General features: G+C 38.6%; 1 protein-coding gene across 2 annotated transcripts in view; it reads left to right on the top strand.

Moving 5' to 3' along the window:
- LITAF (lipopolysaccharide induced TNF factor) overlaps positions 1 to 23,018 on the top strand; it is a 45,637-nt gene that overhangs the window by 14,536 nt on the left and 8,083 nt on the right. For both annotated transcript variants that reach the window (XM_020972540.2, XM_020972539.2), the window contains exon 2: positions 20,979 to 21,206. In XM_020972540.2, the coding sequence (XP_020828199.1) occupies positions 20,984 to 21,206 (223 nt within the window). In that variant the 5' untranslated portion in view covers positions 20,979 to 20,983. The remainder of the gene's footprint in view (positions 1 to 20,978; positions 21,207 to 23,018) is intronic.

Raw genomic sequence — 23,018 nt, 5'->3', positions numbered from 1 at the left:
TGTCTTTTTGTGGGTTCTGCTGTTTCAGAATTTGTGTAGAGCCATTTTTTATGGGTATTTGGAGGGGTTTGGAGGAGAGCTCAAGCAAGTCACTGCTTTCACTCCGCCTCCCCTATATTTATCATTTCTAACAGGGCAAATAATATACCATTGCAGTCATATCCCAATTTGATTGATCATTGATCTGATTGATCATTCCCTAAATTATGACTACTCACTTTGTTTCCATTTTTTCTCTACCATAAAGAATGCTGCTATAAATTATATTTTCACATGAGTGAGACCTTTCCTTGTCTTTGACTTCCTTTGCAAACCTTCCATTTTAGAGATAAGGAAACTTCTGAAGTGAATTTTCTGTGGCATAACATTTAATGACAAGGTCCTTAGTAGGCCTTATGTGCCTCATTGGTAAAGGATGTGACAGTTAGTGGTTTCCTTTTTAGTTTCTCAACATTGACCTTTAAGATGTAGTTTGGAGTTAAAAAGCTACTTCATGTTCTCTCCTATGTGATATGCTTCCATGTTCATTGGTTAGTCTACAGAACAAATATACATAAATGGGCATGGATTTTGAAAGATTTGAGTAAAATTTCCATATTTGTCACCACCAGGAATTTGATAGGTAAAACTCCAGGAATTACTATCAGTGAAATTATTTTGAGAGGAGGAGGGAAGGCAAAAGAAGATTGTTTTTTAAACTGAAAAGCTAACATGCTTTCTCCTTTGAAAATCTCTGACATTTTTTCAGCTCAGTCATCTTTGAAGCTCCTCCTCCTCCTTCTTCTCTCGTTATGCTTTAGCAGGAATTCATTTATAAAACTGCCATCAAAAGTATGATAAAGATTTCACAAAAGTAGATGGAGCACCGGCCCTGGAGTCAAGAGGACCTGAGCTCAAATCTGGCCTCAAGACACTTGACACTTACTAGCCCTGGGACCCTGGGCAAGTCACTTAACCCCATTGCCTAACCCCCCCATCTGTCCCCCCCCCCCAAATTCCACAAAATCCAAGGAATCAGCCTGGTGTGATGCTAAGGGCCTCTGGATGTAGAGTCCGAGAGAATGGGTTTTTAGGCCAGCACTGCTCACTTACTATCTGGCCAAGTCACTTGACTTTGTTAGATCTTGGCATCCTCATGTCCAAAATTTTGGAGTAGAAGGCCTTTGATGTCCCTTTTAGCTCTAAATTTATGATCTATGATAGGATTTCTTGAGGTCATTACTATGTGTCAAACAACAGAAAAGAAGTCCCTGCCCTGGAAGAAACACTAAAAATTATTTGGAGAAAGAAAATGTACTATGAGACACTTATAAGACAATATAATATATATAACCAAGTGCTTGATCACTCAATGAAAACTTGAAGGGGTAAAGAAATTAGAATGGACAAATCATACAGTAAGTAAGCAGTAGTGTTAGTACAGTTTAGGACTAACAGCTTTGATCCTTCTTCTATTCAAGTTGCTATATATAAACATTGCCCATAATGGATGCCAGACTTTTACATTTTTTTAAATTAAAGAAATCATTTGATGATTTTTATCTTTGTTGTTCGGTCATGTCTGACTCATTGTGACTCCATTTGGGGTTTTCTTGGCAAAGATACAGAAGTGTTTTGTCGTTTCCTTCTCCAGCTCATTTTATAGATGAGGAACTGAGACAAACAGGGTTAAGTGGCTTGCCCAGGGTCACACAGCTGGTAAGTGCCTGAGGCCAGATTTGAACTCAGGTAGATGAGTCTTCCTGATTCTAAGCCCAGTGATCTATTTGCTTCGACACCTAGCTGCCCAACCCCACCTTCACTTTGTGATAAAGAAATCAAATAAGCAAAAGCATGTAACCCAGAAATCTTGTCTGATAGTGTTTACTAGTTCTTCCTATGAGGGGTGTGGTATATTTCCTTGTCCTTTCTTTAGTACGTTCAGTGTTATTAAAATTTTGATTTTTTCATTTCTTTCTATCCCACTCCCAAAGATGTGAATTCTCTGATAACTGAACGCTTAGTAATCGATGATGCAGTAATATTTACATCTTAGCTACTGGCTGCTGAATCTATGGGGAACATAATAGAGAACAAGGAAGTAAAGGGGAAAAAAAGCAGCATTGAACTGTCCTCACAGATCTTATAAAGTCTAAGGACTAAAAACTCCTCTATTTAAGTCCTAGGACAGACTCTAAGTCTTCCATGAGGAATCTATTTCTTCTTTTTTTTTTTTGCACAGTTCTAAAAGCCCTATTATCTGATCTCCATACCCTTATCAGGTAAAAGAAGGAAAGGTGGGACGGCATTCACAATAAGGAGAATGAGAGGACTGTGAAGAACCATGGAAAAACTAGATAAAGTCCAAGATGAGATTACAACATGTTTACAGATAAATAATTGCAGGGCATATGCCAAAGAAATACACTTGGATGGCCCTAACATCTGGGAGAATTTGAGAAGTCTCTTGAAAGAGTAGTTGGAGCTGAATTTTGAAGGGGAGCTAAGGGTTCCAAGAGGTATAGATGAGGTGGGAAAGTATTCCAGACACAGGCGGGTATTGTCTGTGCAAAGGCAAAAAGGGGGAAGTAGAATGTCATGTATAGGGAATAGCAACCCCAGGCTAATTTCTCTAGAGGGTAGAGTGGGTGAAATGAGTAATGTGTAATCATCCTGAAAAGAGAGACTGGAGCCAGATTGTGAAGGGCTTTAAATGCCAAGCATAGGAGTTTATGTTTCATCCTAGATGCTGTGAGCCACCAGAGGTTTTTGGTTGGGAGAGGGTCTTGGTTATGTTGATGCTTTCACAATATCAGTTTGGCAGCTGGGTGGAAGCTGGATTGGAGAAGGGGTAGACAAGGCAGGGAGAGCAAACTGAGAGCTGTTGTGAAAACCAAGATAAGCGGTGAAAATGACCTGGAATAAAGTGGTTGTGGTGTAAGTCAACATATGCTAGAGATGTTGAGAAGGTGGAATTCACAAGACTTGGCAACTGATAGCTTTAGGTATCATGGACTGATGGACGGTGACTGAGAGTGAAGAATCGAAGATGGATTCCCAGTTATCAACAGATTATGCAAGTCCTGGGTATTTTAGGGCCTTCTCTCTGTTGATTATTTCCAATTTATCCTGTACATAGCTGGTTTGTGCCTACTTGTTTGCATGTTGTTTTCCCCCTAAGACTGTGAGCTCTTTGAGAGCAAGGCATATCTTTGGTCTTTGTATAGGCACTTAATATATTTTTATTGACTGACTATTCAACCTCAGTAATTCTAAGAATGATAGTACCCTCTACAGAAATAGCAATGTTGGGTGGGAGGTGAGTTTCCTGGGAGGAAGATGAGTTATGTTGTGGATATGTAGAGTCTGAGATGTCTATGGGACATCAGGTGGAGAGGTCCAGGAGGCAGTGAGAGATAGGGACTGGACCGGACCTCAGTCTTTTTAGATAACTCTCCTTTTCCTTTTATCAGAATTATTTCCTTTCATGTCTTTATAATTTAATTCTTGAGAGCTTATCTCTCCTGGGCTGACTTCCTCTGTAGTTCCTTGGATGTACTCTATCCTTCTGAACCATCTGAAACCTGTTTTTCTTAAATCCAGAGTGCTTGTCAAACTATTCCTGCCTTCTTCTTCACTTAAAAAAAATTCTCTCTTATTTTCACTCCCAAATCATCTCCCTCTTCCTCACCCACTGAGAAGTCATCAAAAACAAAACCCATTACAAATGTGTATGTTCATGCAAAATAATTTCCTTTATTAGCCATGTTGTTAAAAAAGAAAAGAAGAAAATATGCTCTAGTCTGCATTCTTCAGGCCATCAGCTCACTATCCTCCATTTTATAGGATAATAAGTGTAGATCCTGAAGGAAACTCTGTTGGAGATTATTTAATCTACCTCATTATATTGATGTCCAGAGTGACCTGTCAAAGGTCAAATTAGTAGCTTCCGAACTGGTATTTGAACTCAGGTTCTGTACGTTGCTTCTTTAACAATGACTGATAAAATGAGTAATCCTCTCTCTACCCCTCCCTAATCTTCTCATAATTTTTACTCCAGCAACTGATACAGAGTAGAATTACCCTTCATTAGTTCTGCCACCTTTTGAAAGAGGAAATCATTATTAAGGCAAGTCAATAAATCATTGGCTGCTCTGCTTTGGATAGACAGAGCCCTCTAATCGATAATTAGACAACTAAAATCTCCCATCCCTACCTTATTGTGTCTCTTGACAACCTGGCAGGAATTTTGTAGAAAATATTTCTTCTGTTTAGGTGTGGACAGATGATTCTTCCAAAGCTCAGCTCATCAGATAGTTTGTTCAAAAAAAATTTGGCCAGGGACAAGGGTGAACCCTTGATTTTGTCATAAGCTCCCGGTGTGTAACCTCCTTCTACCGATGTAGTCCTATTTAATTTACAAATTGAAAGAGTTGCCTTGGGCAACAGGAGAATGTCAGTCAACAAGTATTATTAGCACTTATTATGTGCCTGGCACCCTGCATGCGGCTTGTGGTCAGAGAATCTGTATGTGTGAGTGGAAGGTGGGAGGTAGGACCTGAACCCAGATTTTCCTGCCTCCCAGGCTAGCTCTCTGTCTTTTTATTGTTCTAGGCTGTTACTTGAAGCAGTTGTTAGTACCTTCCAAATCACTGTATATTTATTTTATCTATGTCCTGATTTTTCTTTATGTGAAATAAGTTTTTTTTTTGCTTGTTTATTTTGATTAATGGAGTTTAAATGGGGTAAACATTCAGTTCTCTGGAAATCTCAGTTATCTAGAACAATCACTCCAGAGGTTTCTAGATCTGCCAACTTTTCTGTTTTGTTTCCATGTCAATCTTGAGCCATTTGAGGAAGATGCCTTTGGATGCAAGCCTGTTCTAATTTTGACAAGTGTTTACATTGACTTAGAACTATTGGGGTGGTTTTCTCATGTGGGTGGTATCTTCCTTTTACTCTGGAATCTTAAGATCTACACCTTATTTTCAGAGGCTACACTGACATTCTTGGCAAGAGCAGTTAACAGTTTTGGTGGTATTTATCAAAGTGTTCTTTGCCTCCTGGTTACTTAAATGGAAGACTTGAGCAAAGTCTCAAATGGGTGAATGACTATTCTTCCACTAAACAAAGCTCACTTTCCTTTTCCTGTTTCCATAATATGACTCTCTACCCAAGCTAGCCATTCTTATTTGTCCCAACTCCGTAACACCTACTCGCTGTTTTTTGTAAGGTGTCTGTTTTCCTGTCTTTTGGCATATTTTATGCTTTTGTGCCATTTTCTTTCTTGCTTTTGATTCAAGGTAGCTAAGCGTCAAGGCCAGAGCACTGGCCCTGGAGTCAGGAAGACCTGTGTTCAGATCTGGCCCCAAGACATTTACTAACTATGTGGCCCTGGACAAGTCACTTAACCTCCACCTGCCTAATTTCCTCATCTGTAAAATGAAGATGATAACAGCACCCATATCCCAGAGTTGCTGTGAGGATGAAATGAGATATTTGTAAAGATTTTGCAAACCTTAAAGCACTATATAAATGCTAGTTGCTAATATCATCATTGTCATCATTATAAACTGGTTATTTAGTATGACAGAAAAGAAATTAATTTGAAGTTTTAATTTTTATCATTATATTTTATTTCTATATCGTCTTCACTTCAGAATGTAGCCTTCCCTCCATCTATGTCTAGCAAGCATGTCCCTCATAACAAAGAATATAAATGAGGGGGAAAATTTAGTTTAGCAAAACTAACCAGGGCATAGGTCCCAGTTTGCAGTTTCCTAATCTGTAAAATGAGGGGTGTTAGAGTAAATGTCTTCTAAGATCCTTTCCAGCTGTAAATCTATGCGGTCACTAGAGCCTGATAGTATAAGCAATATTCTATATCCATAGGCCCTCACTGGTGTTCATTTTAGCCTATTTGCTTCTCTTGAAAGTTATATTTTTAAACAGTCTCTGATACTACAAAAAGAAGTGGTCCCTCCAAGGTCCTCAGAGCATAATGAAGGTTTCACACCTCAGGGGTCTGCTTGCTGCCTATTTGGGGTCGAGGTTCTCTTGAATCTTTTTCAGAGGCTATGATCATGTACTTCGTATACTGACCAGACCCTTTGCATCTTCTATCTTCCTCATGCTTTTGCCTGTAATGTCATCAAAAATATGTTTGAAGTGGGTAGTGGTGGTGGGGGAATCATGGTGTTTGCTTCTGGAGGGGTGGGGGGAGACAATGGTAAGTGCCCATGGAAATTTATCAGTATTTTATGGAGTGGTGTTGCAAGTGAAAATTTCTTAAATGCAAATGACATTTTTTTTTACAAGATAAGTCCCACATTTCATCTTTTTTGACATGAGTTATCAGGGTTTAATAGTTACTGTTTTGTATACCATCAATCAAACAACATTTATTAAGTGCTTACTATGAGCCAAGCGTTGGCACAAATACAAAGACCAAAGTGAACGGGCCTTCTCCTGGAGGTGTTTACATTGTAATGGGGGAGACAACATGTATATATGTATATATGGAGTCCATACAAAATCAATGAGAGTAGTTTAGGGAGAGAAGGTCTGGAAGCTGGGGGAATTAGGGAAAGCTTCAAGTAAAAGGTGATGAGCTGAGTTTTGAAAGAACCAGGGATTCTAAGATGTGGAGGAAGTGAGGAGGGACTGTATTCCATGTAAGGCAGAATGAGAGTGGAATCAGAGGACCTGAGTTCAAAGCCTCATTCTCCCACCTAGTATCAATAGGACCGTGATCAAGTCATTTAGCTTCTGTGAAACTCAATATCTTCATCTATAAAACAAGGGGTTTAGGCTCATAAATGGATTGCATACAAGGAGACCCTTGATTTCTGAGGCCAATCAGGTAGTTTCAGACAGGGAAGTAATTTTGTTATTTTTTTTTGAAGAGCAAAATTGAATTTTCTTCCCCCCCCCCATATATTGAGGTAGAAGTAGATAGAATATTACATACAAAAAAGACAAAATCAAGGGATAGATAAAGTAGATCAAACAGGCACTACCCAGACCTTTCAGCAGAAACCAAAAATGACCAGCTCTTGAGGTTTTGGGAGATTGTGATTTGTATCTTTTCTTTTTTCTCTCTCTCATTTTTTTGAACTCCTCTGCATTTCCTGGTTTCTTTTTTTATTTGTTTCCTCCCTAACATAGTCTAGACTTTTTATCTCCAGCAGGGATATCCTAGAATGCACCATTTAGGGAAATCATTGTTGCTGTGCAATCTTGTAGAAAATTAATGAAGCCATTTCTGGGGACAGAGAGACCTGTGAACCTGTTGAAATTCTGGAGCTAATTTAGTGATGATATTTGGCGTCGAACATATAAATCCTTATAGTTGAAATGTTGCCACAAGCTAACCAAGACATTGTAGGAGAGTAAAATAGCTGATGGTTTGCAAAGCACTTTTTGTTACCTATCAACAAACGTTTATATATTAAGCCCTACTACGGGCCAGTCACTGGATATAAAATAAAAAAAAATCTGGCCCTCCCCTCAAGAAGCCTACATTCTATCAAGTAGAGCAACAGTTACACATGTAAGAAAATAAGAACTGCATAAAAAGTTAATAGGAGGTAATTCTGGGGGATAGGAGGAAGGAAGAAAACAAGTGCTTACTGTGTGCCAGACACTGTGCTAAGCATTTTACAAACATCTGATTGATCCTCATGACAACCCAGCAAGGTGCTTTTTTTATCCCATTTTACAGTTGAGGAAACTGAGGCAGACAACAATTAAGGAACTTGCCTAGGGCCAAACATTAAGTGTCAGAGGCTGAATTTGAACTCAGGTTTTACTGACTCCAGATCCTATGATCTGTCAGTTGTGCCAGTAGAGATGATTTGGAAAGGTTCCATACAACAACTCCACACACACATGTACATGTATGCATAGACATATGTATGTGTAAACATACATATATACACACACACACACACATACATGCAAACACAGAGCCAGGTGGCTCAGTGGGTAATGTGTCAGGCTCACAGTCAAGAAGACTCAATTTTGTGAGTTCAAATCTGGCTTCAGACACTTACTAGCTATGTGATCCTTGGGCAAGTCACTTAGCCTTGTTTGCCTTAGTTTTCCTCATCTGTAAAATGAAGTGGAGAAGGAAATGGCAAACCACTCCAGTTTCTTTGCCAAGAAAATCCCAGATGGGTCATCGAAGAGTTGGACATGACTGAAAACAACTCAGCAACAACAAAAGTATGTATGTACACACACACACACACATACACACACACTCTCTCTCTCTCTCTCTCTCTCTCTCTCTCACACACACACACTCTTACACACTTAATGTACTTAGTTTCTCACTTTAAAAACACTTCCAGTAAAAGCTTAGATTCGTTCTCTCTTTTTGCTTCCTCTGCTTACTGAATTATGACAGTCATCACGGCGCCTCTTCCCCATTTCTAGTCTTTCATCGATGATACAGCCATTGTTAGCTTGAATGCTTCTAGTCCTAGAACAGAGGACATTTCCTGTTAACTTGAGGATTTGCCTCTTTTCATGTCAGACTTAAGGGAAGTGTTAGCAATGATCTAATTGAACATCAAAACTTATAAAACAAGTGAATTAGGAAGTAAATATCTGTCTTTCCAAAGGACTTTTTCCTTCACATATGGATTTACCACATTATCCACTCCAAATATATTTAAAATAACCATTCTATTTGTCAAGACTCACAGACCAAGGGGACTGACTAGGCTATCACCTTTCCAGTAAGGGACAGGACCCAACAGGATGAGTCCTGGGGAGTCTGACTTCAAAAGGAGGGGACTTAATCAGGTTATCCTGTAACTACGCTCTGGTTCCTTATGCCTCCTGACTATTTTTCCTTTATTCTGAGCTTGGAGCTTAATATCGTAGCTTTAGAACCAGGAGGGATCTTTAGGGGCCAATTAGTCTAGCCTTTTCTCATTTTATAGATGAGGAATTCGGTCCCAGAGAGTTTACGTGACTTCCCTGAGGTCACAAAAATAAGTAAGTAGAAGAGCCTGGAGGTTTCCAAATGAGTCAGACCATTGATATTTTTAAGGTTTCTGTGTTTTCCCATTGACTTCTCCCTTGTAGGTGGAGGGTTTAGAAGGCATTAGAGATTACTAACCAGATGGCTTTTTTCCAGGTTTGCAAGTTTTTCTCTTTTGGCCAAGAAATCCAAAAGCTGAGTTGAGCTTGGGTTTCTGTCATTTTGGAAATGCCAACTAGATTCTGCAATCACTCATATTGAGTGTGGTATGAGAATATGTTAATAGTCATCTATAAGCATTATGCCATAAAATAGAATTTCTTTCTCCAGATGAGTATTAGGGGTAAAGGAATAAGCATTTATGTAGTTCCTGCTGTGTGCCAGCAACTATGCTAAGTGCTTTTACAAATATTGTTATTTGATCCTCACAGCAATGCTGGGAGGTAGGTGCTATAATTATTCTCCATGTTACACTTAAGGAAACTGAAGTAGAGTGACTAGGCCAAGGTCCACATGTAGTAATTGTCTGAGGCTCAATTTGAGCTTAGGTCCTTCCTGACTCAAGGTTTACCACTATCCATTGAGCCATCAGCTGCCTCATGACCTATTAGTCACCCAGTGTCAGCCTTTTTTTGCTTCCCATTTCCATCCACCATGTTTCATTCTAAACTTGTGAGCATCTGGGCACACGGCCACCCTTCTGAGATCTATAAGAGCTGGATTTTCATTATGAGAGAAGCGTGAGTCACCCAGAATTACCTAGCCTTCAATGACAAAGTGTTTTGGAGAAGAGATTGAACACATCTGCCTTTCTGCAGTAGAAAGATGGAAAGGTGGCTTTAAGGGAGGCTGTCTGGAACATTTTTTTTGAGGGAGAGGAAGGGAAAGCTGTGAAATAGTTTAAAGAAGGAGTTTACATTGAGTACTCTTCATTCTTCTTTCATTTTGAGGGTAAGGGCAAAAAAAAAAAATGGAGTTTCCCAACTTACTGCTAGGGTTCTCCATCTGCTTTGGAGGTGCACTGAGAAGTCAACAGCTTCTTTCTTGTTTAGGGAAAAATAGAGAGTGACCTAGAATGAGTAAGGTGAAAAGCAGCTGGGGTGAGGTTGGGAAAGTGGTTATGAAGTAGTTCTCCTTAGTTCCCAGATCACCCTGTGTGGAACTTTGAAGGTCCTTCTGCCCTGGCAAGGACAAAATTAGTTCTCACAGAAAAGATAATTCTGACTGTAATGATGTTTTAGAGAGTAGATTTTGATTTTTAATTAAAGAATTAATTAAAAACTTAATAAAATACTTAATAATACTTAATAATAAAAAACTTAATAAAAACACCTGTCCAACTAATTGGGTACATTGGAGAGATTGCTGGATTTAACATTAGAGGACCAGGGTTCAAATCCCAGCTCTGTCACTTACTGCTTGAGTATCCCTCTGTGGGACCCCCCATTTCCTTACTTGTAAGATGAGAGGTTTAAATGCCAAGTCTTTGAAGTTTTAATTCAATTCAAATATATGAGCCTACTTAAACTTGCTTAGTAGATATTTACATTTAAATTAATTGCAGGACATAAAATACCTTAACAGCTTTTCAGTTAGGCCCTAGAAGGAGTAATCAGAATTCTTTGTTCATTTATTCTCATTTTCTTTTATACCAGGAATTCTTAATCTAATTTGTGGCCTTACTATATATAATCCCTCCTTTTCAAAACCAATGGTTCTTCCCATGTGCTACACATATATGAAATATGTCCTTTAATTAGTGTCTATAATGACATTGTGAAAAACATTTTACACTTTGTAACTTTGGCTCCGTTTGAGAGTCCCCAGACTTAAAAAGAAATATGTTGATAATGCAAATCTGCCTTATTGTTTTGAGAGTCCTTAAACTTAATTTTTTCCTGATAATTGTAGTCCAATATAATTGGTTTGCTTTGAAATCCTATGTACTTTTTTCATGCATTTTAAAACCTTATTCTGAAAAGGGATGCAGAAGCTTCCCCTCACTGCCAGAGAAGTCTGTGACACACAAAAAAAGTTAAGACCCCCTGTTCTATGCTTATAGTTAGCACCTACTTTATCTTCTGTTTCTTTTTTACTTTTATTTCATAAAGGCCTTTCCAGGTTTCTTTGTATTCTTTATAATTTAATTGCTTTGTAGTATTCAATTACATTAACATGCCACAATTTATTTAAACACTTCCTCACTGGTGAACATTTAGATTACTTCTCTTTTTTGGTAATTATACATAATGGTGCTATAAAAATATTAGAATAGATAGCCCTTTTAAATTTTTATATGCTTCTAGGGTATGTTCTAAACAATGGAATTTCTGGATAGGCAGGGAGTACTTCACATGACACCAAGGAAAATTCATAAATAACCATGGTAGTTGTAAACTCTATAGAATTTTAACATAGGAAGCGACTTTAGAGGTCATCAAATCTAACTTTACACTATTTGCAGACCTTCTGAACATAATAGGGTTGATGGACTGGTAGGTCATGGAAATTATTCCCAAATATATAATATAACTGGATTTCAGCAAAAACAAAACATTTGATAGTGTCTCTTGCTATCTTTCTGGCAAGATGGAATGGTAGAGATTGTAATGGTACTGTATGGAGTATGGAGTGATGGAGTTTTGATGGTATGGTATGAAATGATGGAAGTTGTTTGGTACATCAGCCTAGTGGATTCAGGACTGATTGAACAGTTCCTCGGAGTAGGGTTAGCTGAGTTGAATCAAGTCAACAAGCATTTATTAAGTGCCTGCTATTTATCGGTACTTTGATAAGGAGATGCAAAGAAAGGCTAAAACAGCCCCTGCTCCCAAGGTGCTCATAGTCTAATGGGGAAGACTACATGCAAAGAATTATGTACAGATAGGCTATATACAGGGTAAATTGGAGATAATCTCAGGAAGGCACTAAGATTATAGAGGACTGAGAAAGGCTTCTTGTAGGAAGTAGCAATTTAGCTGCTGCTATTGTTGCTTTCCTTCATTCTCAAAGAGGACCATGACATTAGGGAGGTCATGCCATGCATGCAAGTGAATTGGATTTAAGTGAGGGAGGGCTGTCCAAAGTCACCAGCCTTGCTTGTCTTCTAGAGCTATCAGGGTCCGGTGGCCAGATATGGATCAGGACAACTGAAGATGACCCAGGATGCAGTGGGGGACCTAGGTCTTTAACAGGTCTCAGTTTGACTGAGGCAACACCCATTCAGTGGGGCCCAAAGAGTGACCTAGTAGGGCTTGGCCTGGACCTATTGTTGCCCAATCAATGAGAGTCAGAGTGATTTGGGGTTAAGGTTTTCTTTCTTAAAGACCAGGAATTTAGCTAGAATTTGAAGGAAGCCAGAAAGAACAGGAGGGAGAGAATTCCTAGCATAGGGAATGGTTCGTTAAAATACCTAGAGTTGGGATTACAGAGTGTGTGGGAAAGGAAAGGTGACAGGTGAGTGGGCTAAGATGCAAGAAGATTGGAAACTAAAAGATCAATATTAACCTGGGAAAAATTCCTTATCCAGTTTTCACATGACAGGGTTTGAAATCTACCTGTTATCCTATTGCCTTCTTCTGGGAATATTCTAATTTGTTTGTCACTGTGATGTGACATCTCAACCGTAATAATGACTTCCATTTGTAGAGTGCTTTAAATTTTACAAAGTACAGGATGTTCCTAAAGTCCTAGTATAGTTTTAAGTTATTAAATTATTAATTAATTAAGACTGCTCTAAGACTTTGGCAACACTTTGTACTTTTCCCAGAACATCCTTTGAGGATAGATAATATCTCATTATCTTTGTTTTACTGATCAGGAAGCTGGTCCCACAAGGCTGAGAGTACAGTCAGACCACTTGAGATATTAGTGTATCATTTTTTTTTTTGGCTAGGCAATGGTGTTAAGTGTCTTGCCCAGGGTCACACAGCTAGTAAGTGTTATGTGTCTGAGTCCGGATTTGAACTCAGGTCCTTCTGAATTCAGGGCCGGTGCTCTATCCACTGCGCCACCTAGCTGCCCCCTACTTGAGATATTAGTGAGAAAACAGTGATGATGTGATTTCTTATCTGTGCCTAAATAAGTCAGAGGTTGATTCTTGCATTTATATACCTTTTAAAAATGTATTATAAATCTGATAACCATTAACAAACTCAAACAATAATTTTTTAAAAATTGCCCATTGTAAACTTTGTCATGCCTTCATAGTGTGAGGCAACACTGTGAACAGCGGGATTTTTTTTACATTTTACCAATTGGAGGACATATTTGATCTATGTGTGTGGCATGTGGGAAGAACCACTGGTCTTGCAAAAGAGGGACTAGATAACTGTAAGGCCAGAAATTAGACTTTTGGCATTTCTATCCATTGGAATGTAACTGAACTTAAAAATGTGATTTGTTAACTGTCTCCCCTCTTCACCCCTCAAAATCTGTTAAATGAGGAACCAAGCTGTCAGAAAGTATACACACTTGGCTCCCTAGTAAGAGAGTAAAGTCACCTTCAAGGCCACATATTATTGATCTAGGATTATGTATAGTTTTAAGGCTACTGATCTACAAATTTGTATTCACTAGGCATCTTCAATTTTTCCTAGATTATAGTAGCAAGCAGATTAGAAACTGTTCAATGTGGGCCTGATGGGAAGGACGGCTGCTGAAGTTAACATGAAAAGTAATGGTAGAATGTTGAATTTCTAACTCTCCATTTACAAATATGTCTGCTCAGGTTTGAGTAGAAAGTATGTCATTAAAGAGACAAACACTAAGTGAAGAATTGGGGAGATAGATTACAGCAAAGGGACAAGCTGTTAGGCTCTGTGCTCCCTTTTATTAGCTCCTAAAGGCATTACTGTATTATATAGCATAATACATTGGCTATGATTAACCAAAAGTCAAGAAAAGGTGAAATTATATTTAACACACTTTTATTTAATAAGGTAAGGGACTTACTAGCTGTGTGACCCTGGGCAAGTCACTTAACCCCAAATGCCTAAAAATTAAAAAAAATAATAATAATAAGGTAAGGGAAAAATAAACTATACTTCAAAAAGTTTAAATGGTGGGTTAGCTTCAGTTATTGGGGGGAGATAGCCAACTAGAACACCTCATTCGCCAGTAGTGCTAGATAAAAGAAGTATTACTAACATTACTGTGACTCTATGTCTGTTGTATGCAGGCAAGCAGCTATATGTTGCTTGCCATAACAGTCGAAATTTAGTAAAATTATTATTGGGTTAAACATTGAGACTTTGGAATCGTAATTTTAGAGCTAAAAGGGATCTTTAAAAATCATTTGGTCAGTTATTACAAAAGTGGAAACTGAGGCCCAGAGAAGTGAGGGAATTTGCTCAACGTCACATAGCTGTTTAGTAAGATGAGTTAGGATTAGAAACAAGGTTCTGTGACTGCTGTCCTGCCCAGTTAGTACGCAGTTCAATGAAACTCTTACCAAGTGCTATATTTTCCTGTGATCCATGATGCTGTGCTGTTTACCATGAATTTCTCTTACTTTCTATTTCTGTTGCCAAGGGTCAGATTTAAACATATAAACAATTTAAATTTGCTCAAAGATTCCTTAGCTGCTTTTCAGAATATATAGGAAATAGCTAATAAAATAACACCACCAAGATGACGAAAACAAAACTTCCTGCTTTTTGCATACTTTGGCAGAAAGGTGAAGAGAGGGTGGGAAATTGACCAAAAGCATTACTTAAAATGGACAATTCATTCCTGATGCCATTCTGGGCAGCCTAACTTAATAACAAAATCAAACAACTGGAGAATGAGACATCTCCCTGACTTTCAAAGCTTCTTGTTTCTATGGTGATTGAAACCCCACTGTCTTTGGTCTGTGACCAAAATGTCCAATTCCTTCTTTAGAAATGTTTTCTACTTATTTACATGTAATGGGGGGGGAGGGGGAATAAAACATTTTAATAAAAAAAGAAATGTCTTCCATTTAAAGTCATTTCCTTCCTAACAAAAGGCCAATAATAATTTAAACTTGACTCCTGCATTGCGATTTCTGTTCAACTCAGAAAACCTTACATAGGTTTTAGCTGTACTAAGTAATAAACATGTATGTATACTGTTGAAATTTTTTGGTAGGTTGTGTTGATGGTGGTAGATTCCCTGCTTTTCATGCCATTTTTAAAGGTAGAAGCTCTAGATCACAGGCAGAGCCATGGATGTTATTACTATACTTGGTTTCAGGTGGGATGAGAAAGGAGGCTGGTTACAGGGCTTCCTGGACAAAGATCGGTTTGTACAGGCCAAAATAAAGACCTTTAGTGCAAGTAGAAGCAACTTTTTCTGGTTGTAGGCAAAGAGAAAGTTCTACATTCCTTAGGAAAAAAAAGTTTCAGTTCCCAGTAGGGTATGTGGACCATTCTGAACTCCTGCTTTCCCATGATAATGGTGAAAACACAAATAATGAACTTTAAAAGTCTTCGGAAACCATATCTTAAAATTCCGGCAGATGGGGTCCTAATTAGTTGGTCAGTAAAATGTGATGGATGTTCTTTATTTATATAATAAGAAGTAAAGATTTGAAAACTGATCTAGAGAACTTTTTCTCCATCAGCTCTTCATGTTTCATTTAGCCGTGTAAATAAGGACAACATTAAGTCATTGCCATTTAGAGAGCTGGAAAGCTGCAAAAGTTTTATTTTCACAACTTTTGGCATACAGGATTTATTTTCATCCTGATATGTATCTGTTTGCATTAAAATGAGTGGTACATTTAAAAATCTTATTCTTATTGAAAATTTGATAATCATTTCCAAAAATATTCTTTGCTGGCAACACACACACACAGACACAGACACACAGAGAGTCATGCTTTGTAACAAAAGATTAAAAAGGGAACAGAAAGCAGTTTAGCAAAATCAGTTAACTCCTCATCTGTGTATATGCGACATTCCTCATCTATTGTCCTTTGCCCTTGTACATGCAACATTCCTCATGCATTGTCCTTTACCTTTGTACAAAGGGCGTGTGTGTGTGTGTGTGTGTGTGTGTGTGTGTGTGTGTTTCTCAACAAAAGCAAAGCTAAGTATTATAATGACCTAGTGTTTAGTTGTTATTAATTCCCCCCCCCATCCGTTTATCATAGGATCATAGATTAAAGACTTTAGTGGTCTTTTAGTCCTGTTTTTACAGATGAGGAAACTGAGGCCCAGAGAAGTTAAATGACTTTTTCCTAGGTCACAGTTAACCACAGTTATCTGAGGTGCTATTTTAATTCAAGTCTTCCTGACTATACCTCTATATTACACTGTTGCTTTCATTATCTATATTGTTTTCTTTGTTCTGCTACACTGCATTACTTTATATAAGGCTTCCCATACCTCTTAATTCTCTATTTTCATAATTTCTTATGGCACAGTAGAATTCAACTACATTTCATGTGTCACAATTTATTTAGCCATTCCCCAGTGGTAAAGGTGGTGCATTTGTAAAAGATGTTTTTTTCCCCCTTCAATCTGTCCCTTCAGCATCTGATTGTCCAATCTTATAATTTTAAACATTGAATGTTAATAGTAAATCTCCTCAGTAAATCTCTCTGACTCACAGTTTAATAAAAAAAAAGTGTGTGTGTGTGTGTGTGTGTGTGTGTGTGTGTGTGTGTGTGTGTGGTGAGGGGAGGAATGCCTCAGCAAGGATGTAAATTACTTCAAAGAATCACAGTGACGACATTGTTCTCTTTGTTGAAAATATCTCATAGGCACCAAAAAGGAAGTGACAGAAGCAAATGTGCAGGAGTTGTTAGTGCCATCTGTAATTAGACTTCAGCTAACTTCTGTGTAATGAATTCTTTGATTCTTCCATTTAAGGACCATGGCCTGTGTAACTAACATCCTCTAACTGGCTTATTCCCTTTTTGTATTTTTTCCCCCATCTAGCCTTTGTTCCTTCCACTCACATCTCATAGGAAGTTGATGATGGTTTGTCGTTAAAAAGGCTTTCTTATAGCCATGGTCATATGATATGTCACCCTTTGCCCCATCCAGGAGCTAGTAGGCACAAGAAAGTGGTAGCAGGATATTGGGAAATGAGAGAAAAGGTAGAATAAAATCACTATGTCAATATAAAGTGAAACAGGGCCCCATGACCACACAATCTCTCTCACACATATTCTTTTATTGACTTCCACTTGAGGCAGATAACTGAATATTTCTTCTACCCAGGTATGCCCTGCCCAGTTTTTTTTTTTAAAAGCACACAAAGGATGGTACTGTCTACTAATGAAGCTACTTTATGGTTCAGCTAACAAAGTCTTGGACAGGAACACACCCTATTTACAAATTGTAATTCTAGCCACCTGGTTTGCTTGAAAAAAGAAAATATGTTTCTTGCCCTTCCTCAGAAAGGAGCATCTGTGCTGGATGCATTTGTGTTTCCTTTTAAAAATTGAGAAAGTTTTATAAGCTGATTTTTAAAAAATTATACCCTTTTGATTTTATTGACTAAAGATGTTGGAGTAATGTAAATGGGAAATTCAGTGGAGCTAAAAGTTTCCAAATATTTTAAAGAAAGTTTCAATATTGGCTTATCACTGAAGCAAAGAAAAAGATATTTATATAAGACTTTGGCTGGTATTTCCCCTTGGCCTTTTGTGTTGGATATTGGTTAATTTGGGCCATTTTCTTCATCTAGCTTTCTCATGTACATTGAGCAAAATGCATGACAGTGGTGTCAGCAGGTCTGGAGGGGGACATCTCCTAAAGCAAGACTGAACTCAAACTATTCTCAAAAATTACTTGTGTATTATTACTCAACAACCATGTATTAATTAAGCACCTAGGATATACAGTGTTAATCCTGAGAAAGGAAAAACAAAAATGGCCTTGTCCTTAGGGCATTTGCATTTGGCTGTGAATGATACATATATACATATGAAATGACAACATGAATACTTAGAAATATATGCAAAGTAAAATGCAACGTAATTTGGAGAGTAAGGCACTAATAGCATTAAGGATCAGGAGAGAGGCCTTGTGTGAGTGGTATCAGAACTGAGCTTTAATGGAAAGTAGGGATTTTAAGAAGTGCAGAGATGAGAGAGAGAGAATGTGTTCCAGACATGGACAGACTGTGTAAAGACTACAGAGTTGTAGGTGTCATATGTGAGGAACAGTAAGAAGACCTGTTTGGACCATAGAGTGGGCGAAGAGGAATGATATATTCTGCTGGAAAGACAGACTGACAGGAACTGACCAACAGACGAGTTTGTATTTGATCCTAATATGTATGTATGTGTATGTGTATATGTGTATGTGTATACATGTACATATGTATATATACATACATATAGATATGTATAGATGTGCATGTGTATATCTATATGTATATCTATATGTGTATGCATACACACACACACACACACACACACACACACGGAGCCACTGGGGTTTTCTTAAACTCTTTGAAGGAAGGAACTGTTGCTTTTTTGTCTAGAACAGTGAGTGACATAGGACAGGCAAATTAATAAATACTTGTTAATTAAGGTGTAGTGGATAGAGAGCAGGCCTCTGATCCCAGAAGACCTAGTTTCTGAGATACTGACTGTACCACCCTGGGCCAATCAAATCTCAGTGCTCTAAGGTCTTCCTCTCCCAGACTGACTCTTTTATGAAGGCAAACTAGGCCATCTTTTGCCTCAATTCTTTTTGTTGTTGTTGTTGTTGTTGTTGTTGAGGCAGTCGGGGTTAAGTGACTTGCCCAAGGTCACACAGTTTGTAAGTATTAAGTGTCTGAGACCAGATTTGGATGCAGGTCCTTCTGACTCCAAGGCCAGAGCTTTATCTACCGCGCCACCTAGCTACCCCTCAGATGGCTTTGGAGGAGAGAATGAGGCTGATGACTGCATAGCTCTGCCTTACTTAAACCCAATTCACTTGCAAGTCAAGACATCACCCTCCTGAAGTCATTGGTCCTGTTTGAGAACAAACAGCAGCAGCAACAGCAGTAGCAGTGTTCTAGGAACTCTTCAAGCCTGTACATTGCAGGGAAGGCACTGACTTGCATTGGAAGAAGGTGTTTTTCATCTAGGAATCCCCCCCCCCCATGAGTAAAATCACAGATCCAGTCCTTTTCCCTGCTCCCAGTTGATTGAGCAGGAGAGTGACCTGACAAGATTTTTGATTGAGGAAAATCACTTAGTAGGGATGTGGAAGATAGGATAAGATTGGAGAGGGAGAGCTATTAGGAATCTGTTGCAACAATCCCAGTCAAGAGGAGAGGAGAGCCTGAAGCAGGATGGCGATTGTGTGAATAGAGATCAAGCAACAGAGAGATGCTGTGGGGGTAGAATCCAGGAGACTTGGCAACTCAGTGGGTGGATATTTGAGGGATCAAGGATGACTTCAAGGTTGCAAATCTGGTTTAGGGAAGGAAAAAGGAATGCCTTCGACAGAAATAAGGACAGCCAGAAGAGGGGGATGAATTTGGAGAGGGGAGAGAATGAGTTCTGTTGGGCAGGTAATGAGTCTGAGATGCTTCTGGGACGTAGCACTAGAAATGCCTGATTCTTTTTGGGTTGCTAGTGTTCTCTTTAGTTGTGTCTGATAAGCTGCTGGTGATGAGGGCGATGAGCCCAGGAGATAGACGAGGGCTACATCATCGCCGTATCTCTGAAGCATCCACTTAGATGATAATTGAATTAGAACTGGTAGAGTCATTGAGCGTTGCTGTTTGTCCTTCTGCCCTAGGACAGAGCCTTGGGGGTTTACCTGCAGAAGGGAAGGGGATCTAGGGGAAGACACAGCAAAGGAGACTGAGAAGAGCTGTTGGATAGGAAAACACACAAAAAGAGCAACGTCACAAAGACTCGATGAGGAGAAAATATTCCCCTGGGAGACTTTACCGTAGGGGGTCCTAATCTTTATTGTTTCAGAATAGTGATTTTAAGTGCCTAAAATGAAATACATAGGATTACCAGGTAAATAATAGCTAACATTTATATAGCGCCTACTCTGTGTTTGGCACTGTACTACAAGCTTTACAACTATCATCTCATTTGATCTTCACAACAACATTGGGAAGTAGGTACTATTATTATCTGAATTTTGCAATTGAGGAAACTGAGGAAAACAGGGGTTAAGTGACTTGCCCAGGGTCACACTGATAGTAAGTGTCTATGGCTAGATTTGAACCAAGTCTTCCTGATGGCAGGCTCAGTGATGTATCTAGCTACACTACCTAGCTAGCTGAATTATATTGAAATACAGTTTTAAAAATATTTTTAAAATTGTGGTATAGTAATAAGTGCTTCTTTATTAACACATTAAATAGCAAGACTATATTTAAATATAGACAAATTAAAGTTTAAAGATGGTCTTAGCTTGGATCAGCACATTAAACTATGGGGTGGTCTTTGGCAAAGTAACATGAATGTCAGGTTGGATATTCAATCTGTTTTCACTGTAATGTGATATGAAAATGTCTGTAATTTCTTTTGATGACAAAGTCAGAGGTGTTGGTGATAACTACTGCTGATTGTTGCTTATATTCATAATGAAGGAAATGCTAAATTTCAGTGAGAGGTTAGTGAAAATTGTGGTGTAATTTTTTTACTCATCCATTCCCTTAAATCTCCCACCTATAGCAGGTTAAGAACCCTTTCTGTAGAGAGTGGTCAGCCTTGACTAAGATGCAGCAGAGACATGAGGACTGTGAAAAGGATCTGGCAATTAATTAGGAGACCATTAGTAATTCAGGAGACAGCAGTTTCAGTGGAGACTTGAACTCAGAAGCCAGACTACAATAGAGGAGTTAAGAAGTGAGTAGGGAAGAGAGAAATTGAGGCAGTAATTGCAGACAAATGGTGAGATAGTGGTGGTGGTGGAGACTTCAAGGTAGAGAAGTGAGTGTCAAAACAAGGGAAAAGACCTCGAATTTGTCACACTGGACTAATTAATGCTTAGCACAGAGCCTTGTACCTTGTAGGCATGAAATAAATGTTTGCTGAAGAGAAGAATAACTTTGTGTAACTTTATTTTAGATAAAATGTCAGCTCTAGGACCACATAACGTTGTTCCAGGAGCATCAATAACTCCAAATGCGCCTCCTTCCTATGAAGAGACAATGGCTATCAACAGTCATTTTCCTACTCCTCCCCCTGGGCCTGTACCAGGAATAGTGCCAGGAGTAGTGCCAGGAGCAGATGGGAAGGGTATGAATCCTCCTGCATACTATTCTCAGCCTTTGCCAGCTCCAAATCCTAATGCAAGTAAGTAATTGACTTAACCTATTTGTTTAAACCCTTTCCGTTTCTTCCTTAGCCATAAGGTTTCTTTCTTCAGGCTTTTTTGGTTTTTTTTAGTCATTTTCAGTGGTGGTTGACTTTTCATAACCCCATTTGGGGTTTTCTTGGCAAAGGTGCTGGAGTGGTTGGCCATTTCCTTCTCCAGACCATTCTACAGGTGAGGAAACTGAGGCAAACAGGGTTAAGTGACTTGCCCACGCCTAGAATCTGTCAAATCAGCCAATCTACCAGTCAATCAATTTACTAAGCACTTTGCTACGTGCCAGGCTGGTACATAAGGCATCTAGGTGGTGCAGTGGATAGAGACTCATCTTCCAGAGTTCAAATTTGGCCTCAGATACTTGCTAGCTTTGACCCCGGGCAAGTCACTTAACTCTCAGTTTCCTCATCTGTAAAATGAGCTGGAGAAGGAAATGGCAAACCATTCCTGTATCTCTGCCAAAAAAACCCCAAACCCAAATGGAGATTGAGAAGAGTTAGACATGACTGAACAACACAAAATGTGCCAGGCAATTACAAAAGAAAGGCTATTCTCTGCCCTCAGGAGCTTTATTGTATTCTGCTGGAGGGCATTGTAATATGTTCATTGATAATATAAGATATATACAAAATAAATATAAAATATAAGATATATACAGAATAAATATGCAAGGTTTGGTGGGAGAGATAATCTATCCTGTAATATTTGAAATAACTATTTCCTTAAAAAATCTGATCTCTTTGGTTATGTCCATGGATATTTTGTTTGACTTTATGGGTTGTTACTGGGACTTAGACATTCATCATTAGTATTCTGTTGACTCTGTATTTATATATTACACATATATGTATATAAATACAAATATATTTATAGATATACTTATTATATAAATATATTCACTATATTCATAAATATGCATTTATATATAAATATATTTACATATGAATATATTTATGTATTTGTATAAATATATTCATATATATATTTATATACTATACCCTATATGAAGTAGGGTATATTGAGTATCTCTCTTTGTACTATAAATCAGGCTCATTTCACAGCCCATTACAGGGGCCTAACCTGTTGTTGGTGTGCCCAGGATAATTTTAAGGGTGGGGATGGTAGTGGGAGGGGCCACCATGCATTGTGGTTATATGTGGCCATGGAGACTGAAGAAAAAAACAGGAATGGGAGCAGTTGTGGCCTAGGCATGAGTGAGCTGGAGCCCTCGGGACCAGCATACCTTGCTGTTACACTCAGACAAAATTTGCTTTGTCCCCTCTCCTCTTTTGCTTCTACACCTGCCATTTCACCTGGGCTGTCTTAGGTATGTAAGTAGTTAATAATTAAAGCCAGTTCAGTAACAGTTCCTCTAGCTGTGTTATTTTTAACCTCCCTTGCCTTCTAGTAGTTCTCTTGAAGCTAAAATGGATTCTTTTTTGGAGGGGTGGTGAGGAGGGGGAGCAGACCTGTGTAGGTAATGTCCAGTATGGAAACTCCCTCCACAGATACAGATTGGTAATTTTTAATTTTAGAGAATTGCCTGGGGGCACTGAGAGATTTCAGTGATTTGGCTGACAGCTAGTATGTATTTAGAGGAATGAGCTAAACCTAGGTCTCCCTGATTCCAGGCTGGCCCGCTGACCACTATACCACATTCCATCCTTGAGAGGGACAGGAGAATAATTTTATGTTATTTTAGGCCATGACTGTTGCTTGTGTGTATTTTTTTCCTCTGTGTGCTACTTTAAAATTGTATAAACCTTGTATTATTGCTAAGTACTTTATTAAATTTA

The sequence above is a fragment of the Phascolarctos cinereus genome, unplaced genomic scaffold (assembly GCF_003287225.1).
Source record: "Phascolarctos cinereus isolate Bilbo 61053 unplaced genomic scaffold, phaCin_HiC Scaffold_4;HRSCAF=312, whole genome shotgun sequence".
NCBI lineage: Eukaryota > Metazoa > Chordata > Mammalia > Diprotodontia > Phascolarctidae > Phascolarctos > Phascolarctos cinereus.
Note: the sequence above shows the minus strand (reverse complement) of the source record. Positions and strands in the feature narration are given on the sequence as shown.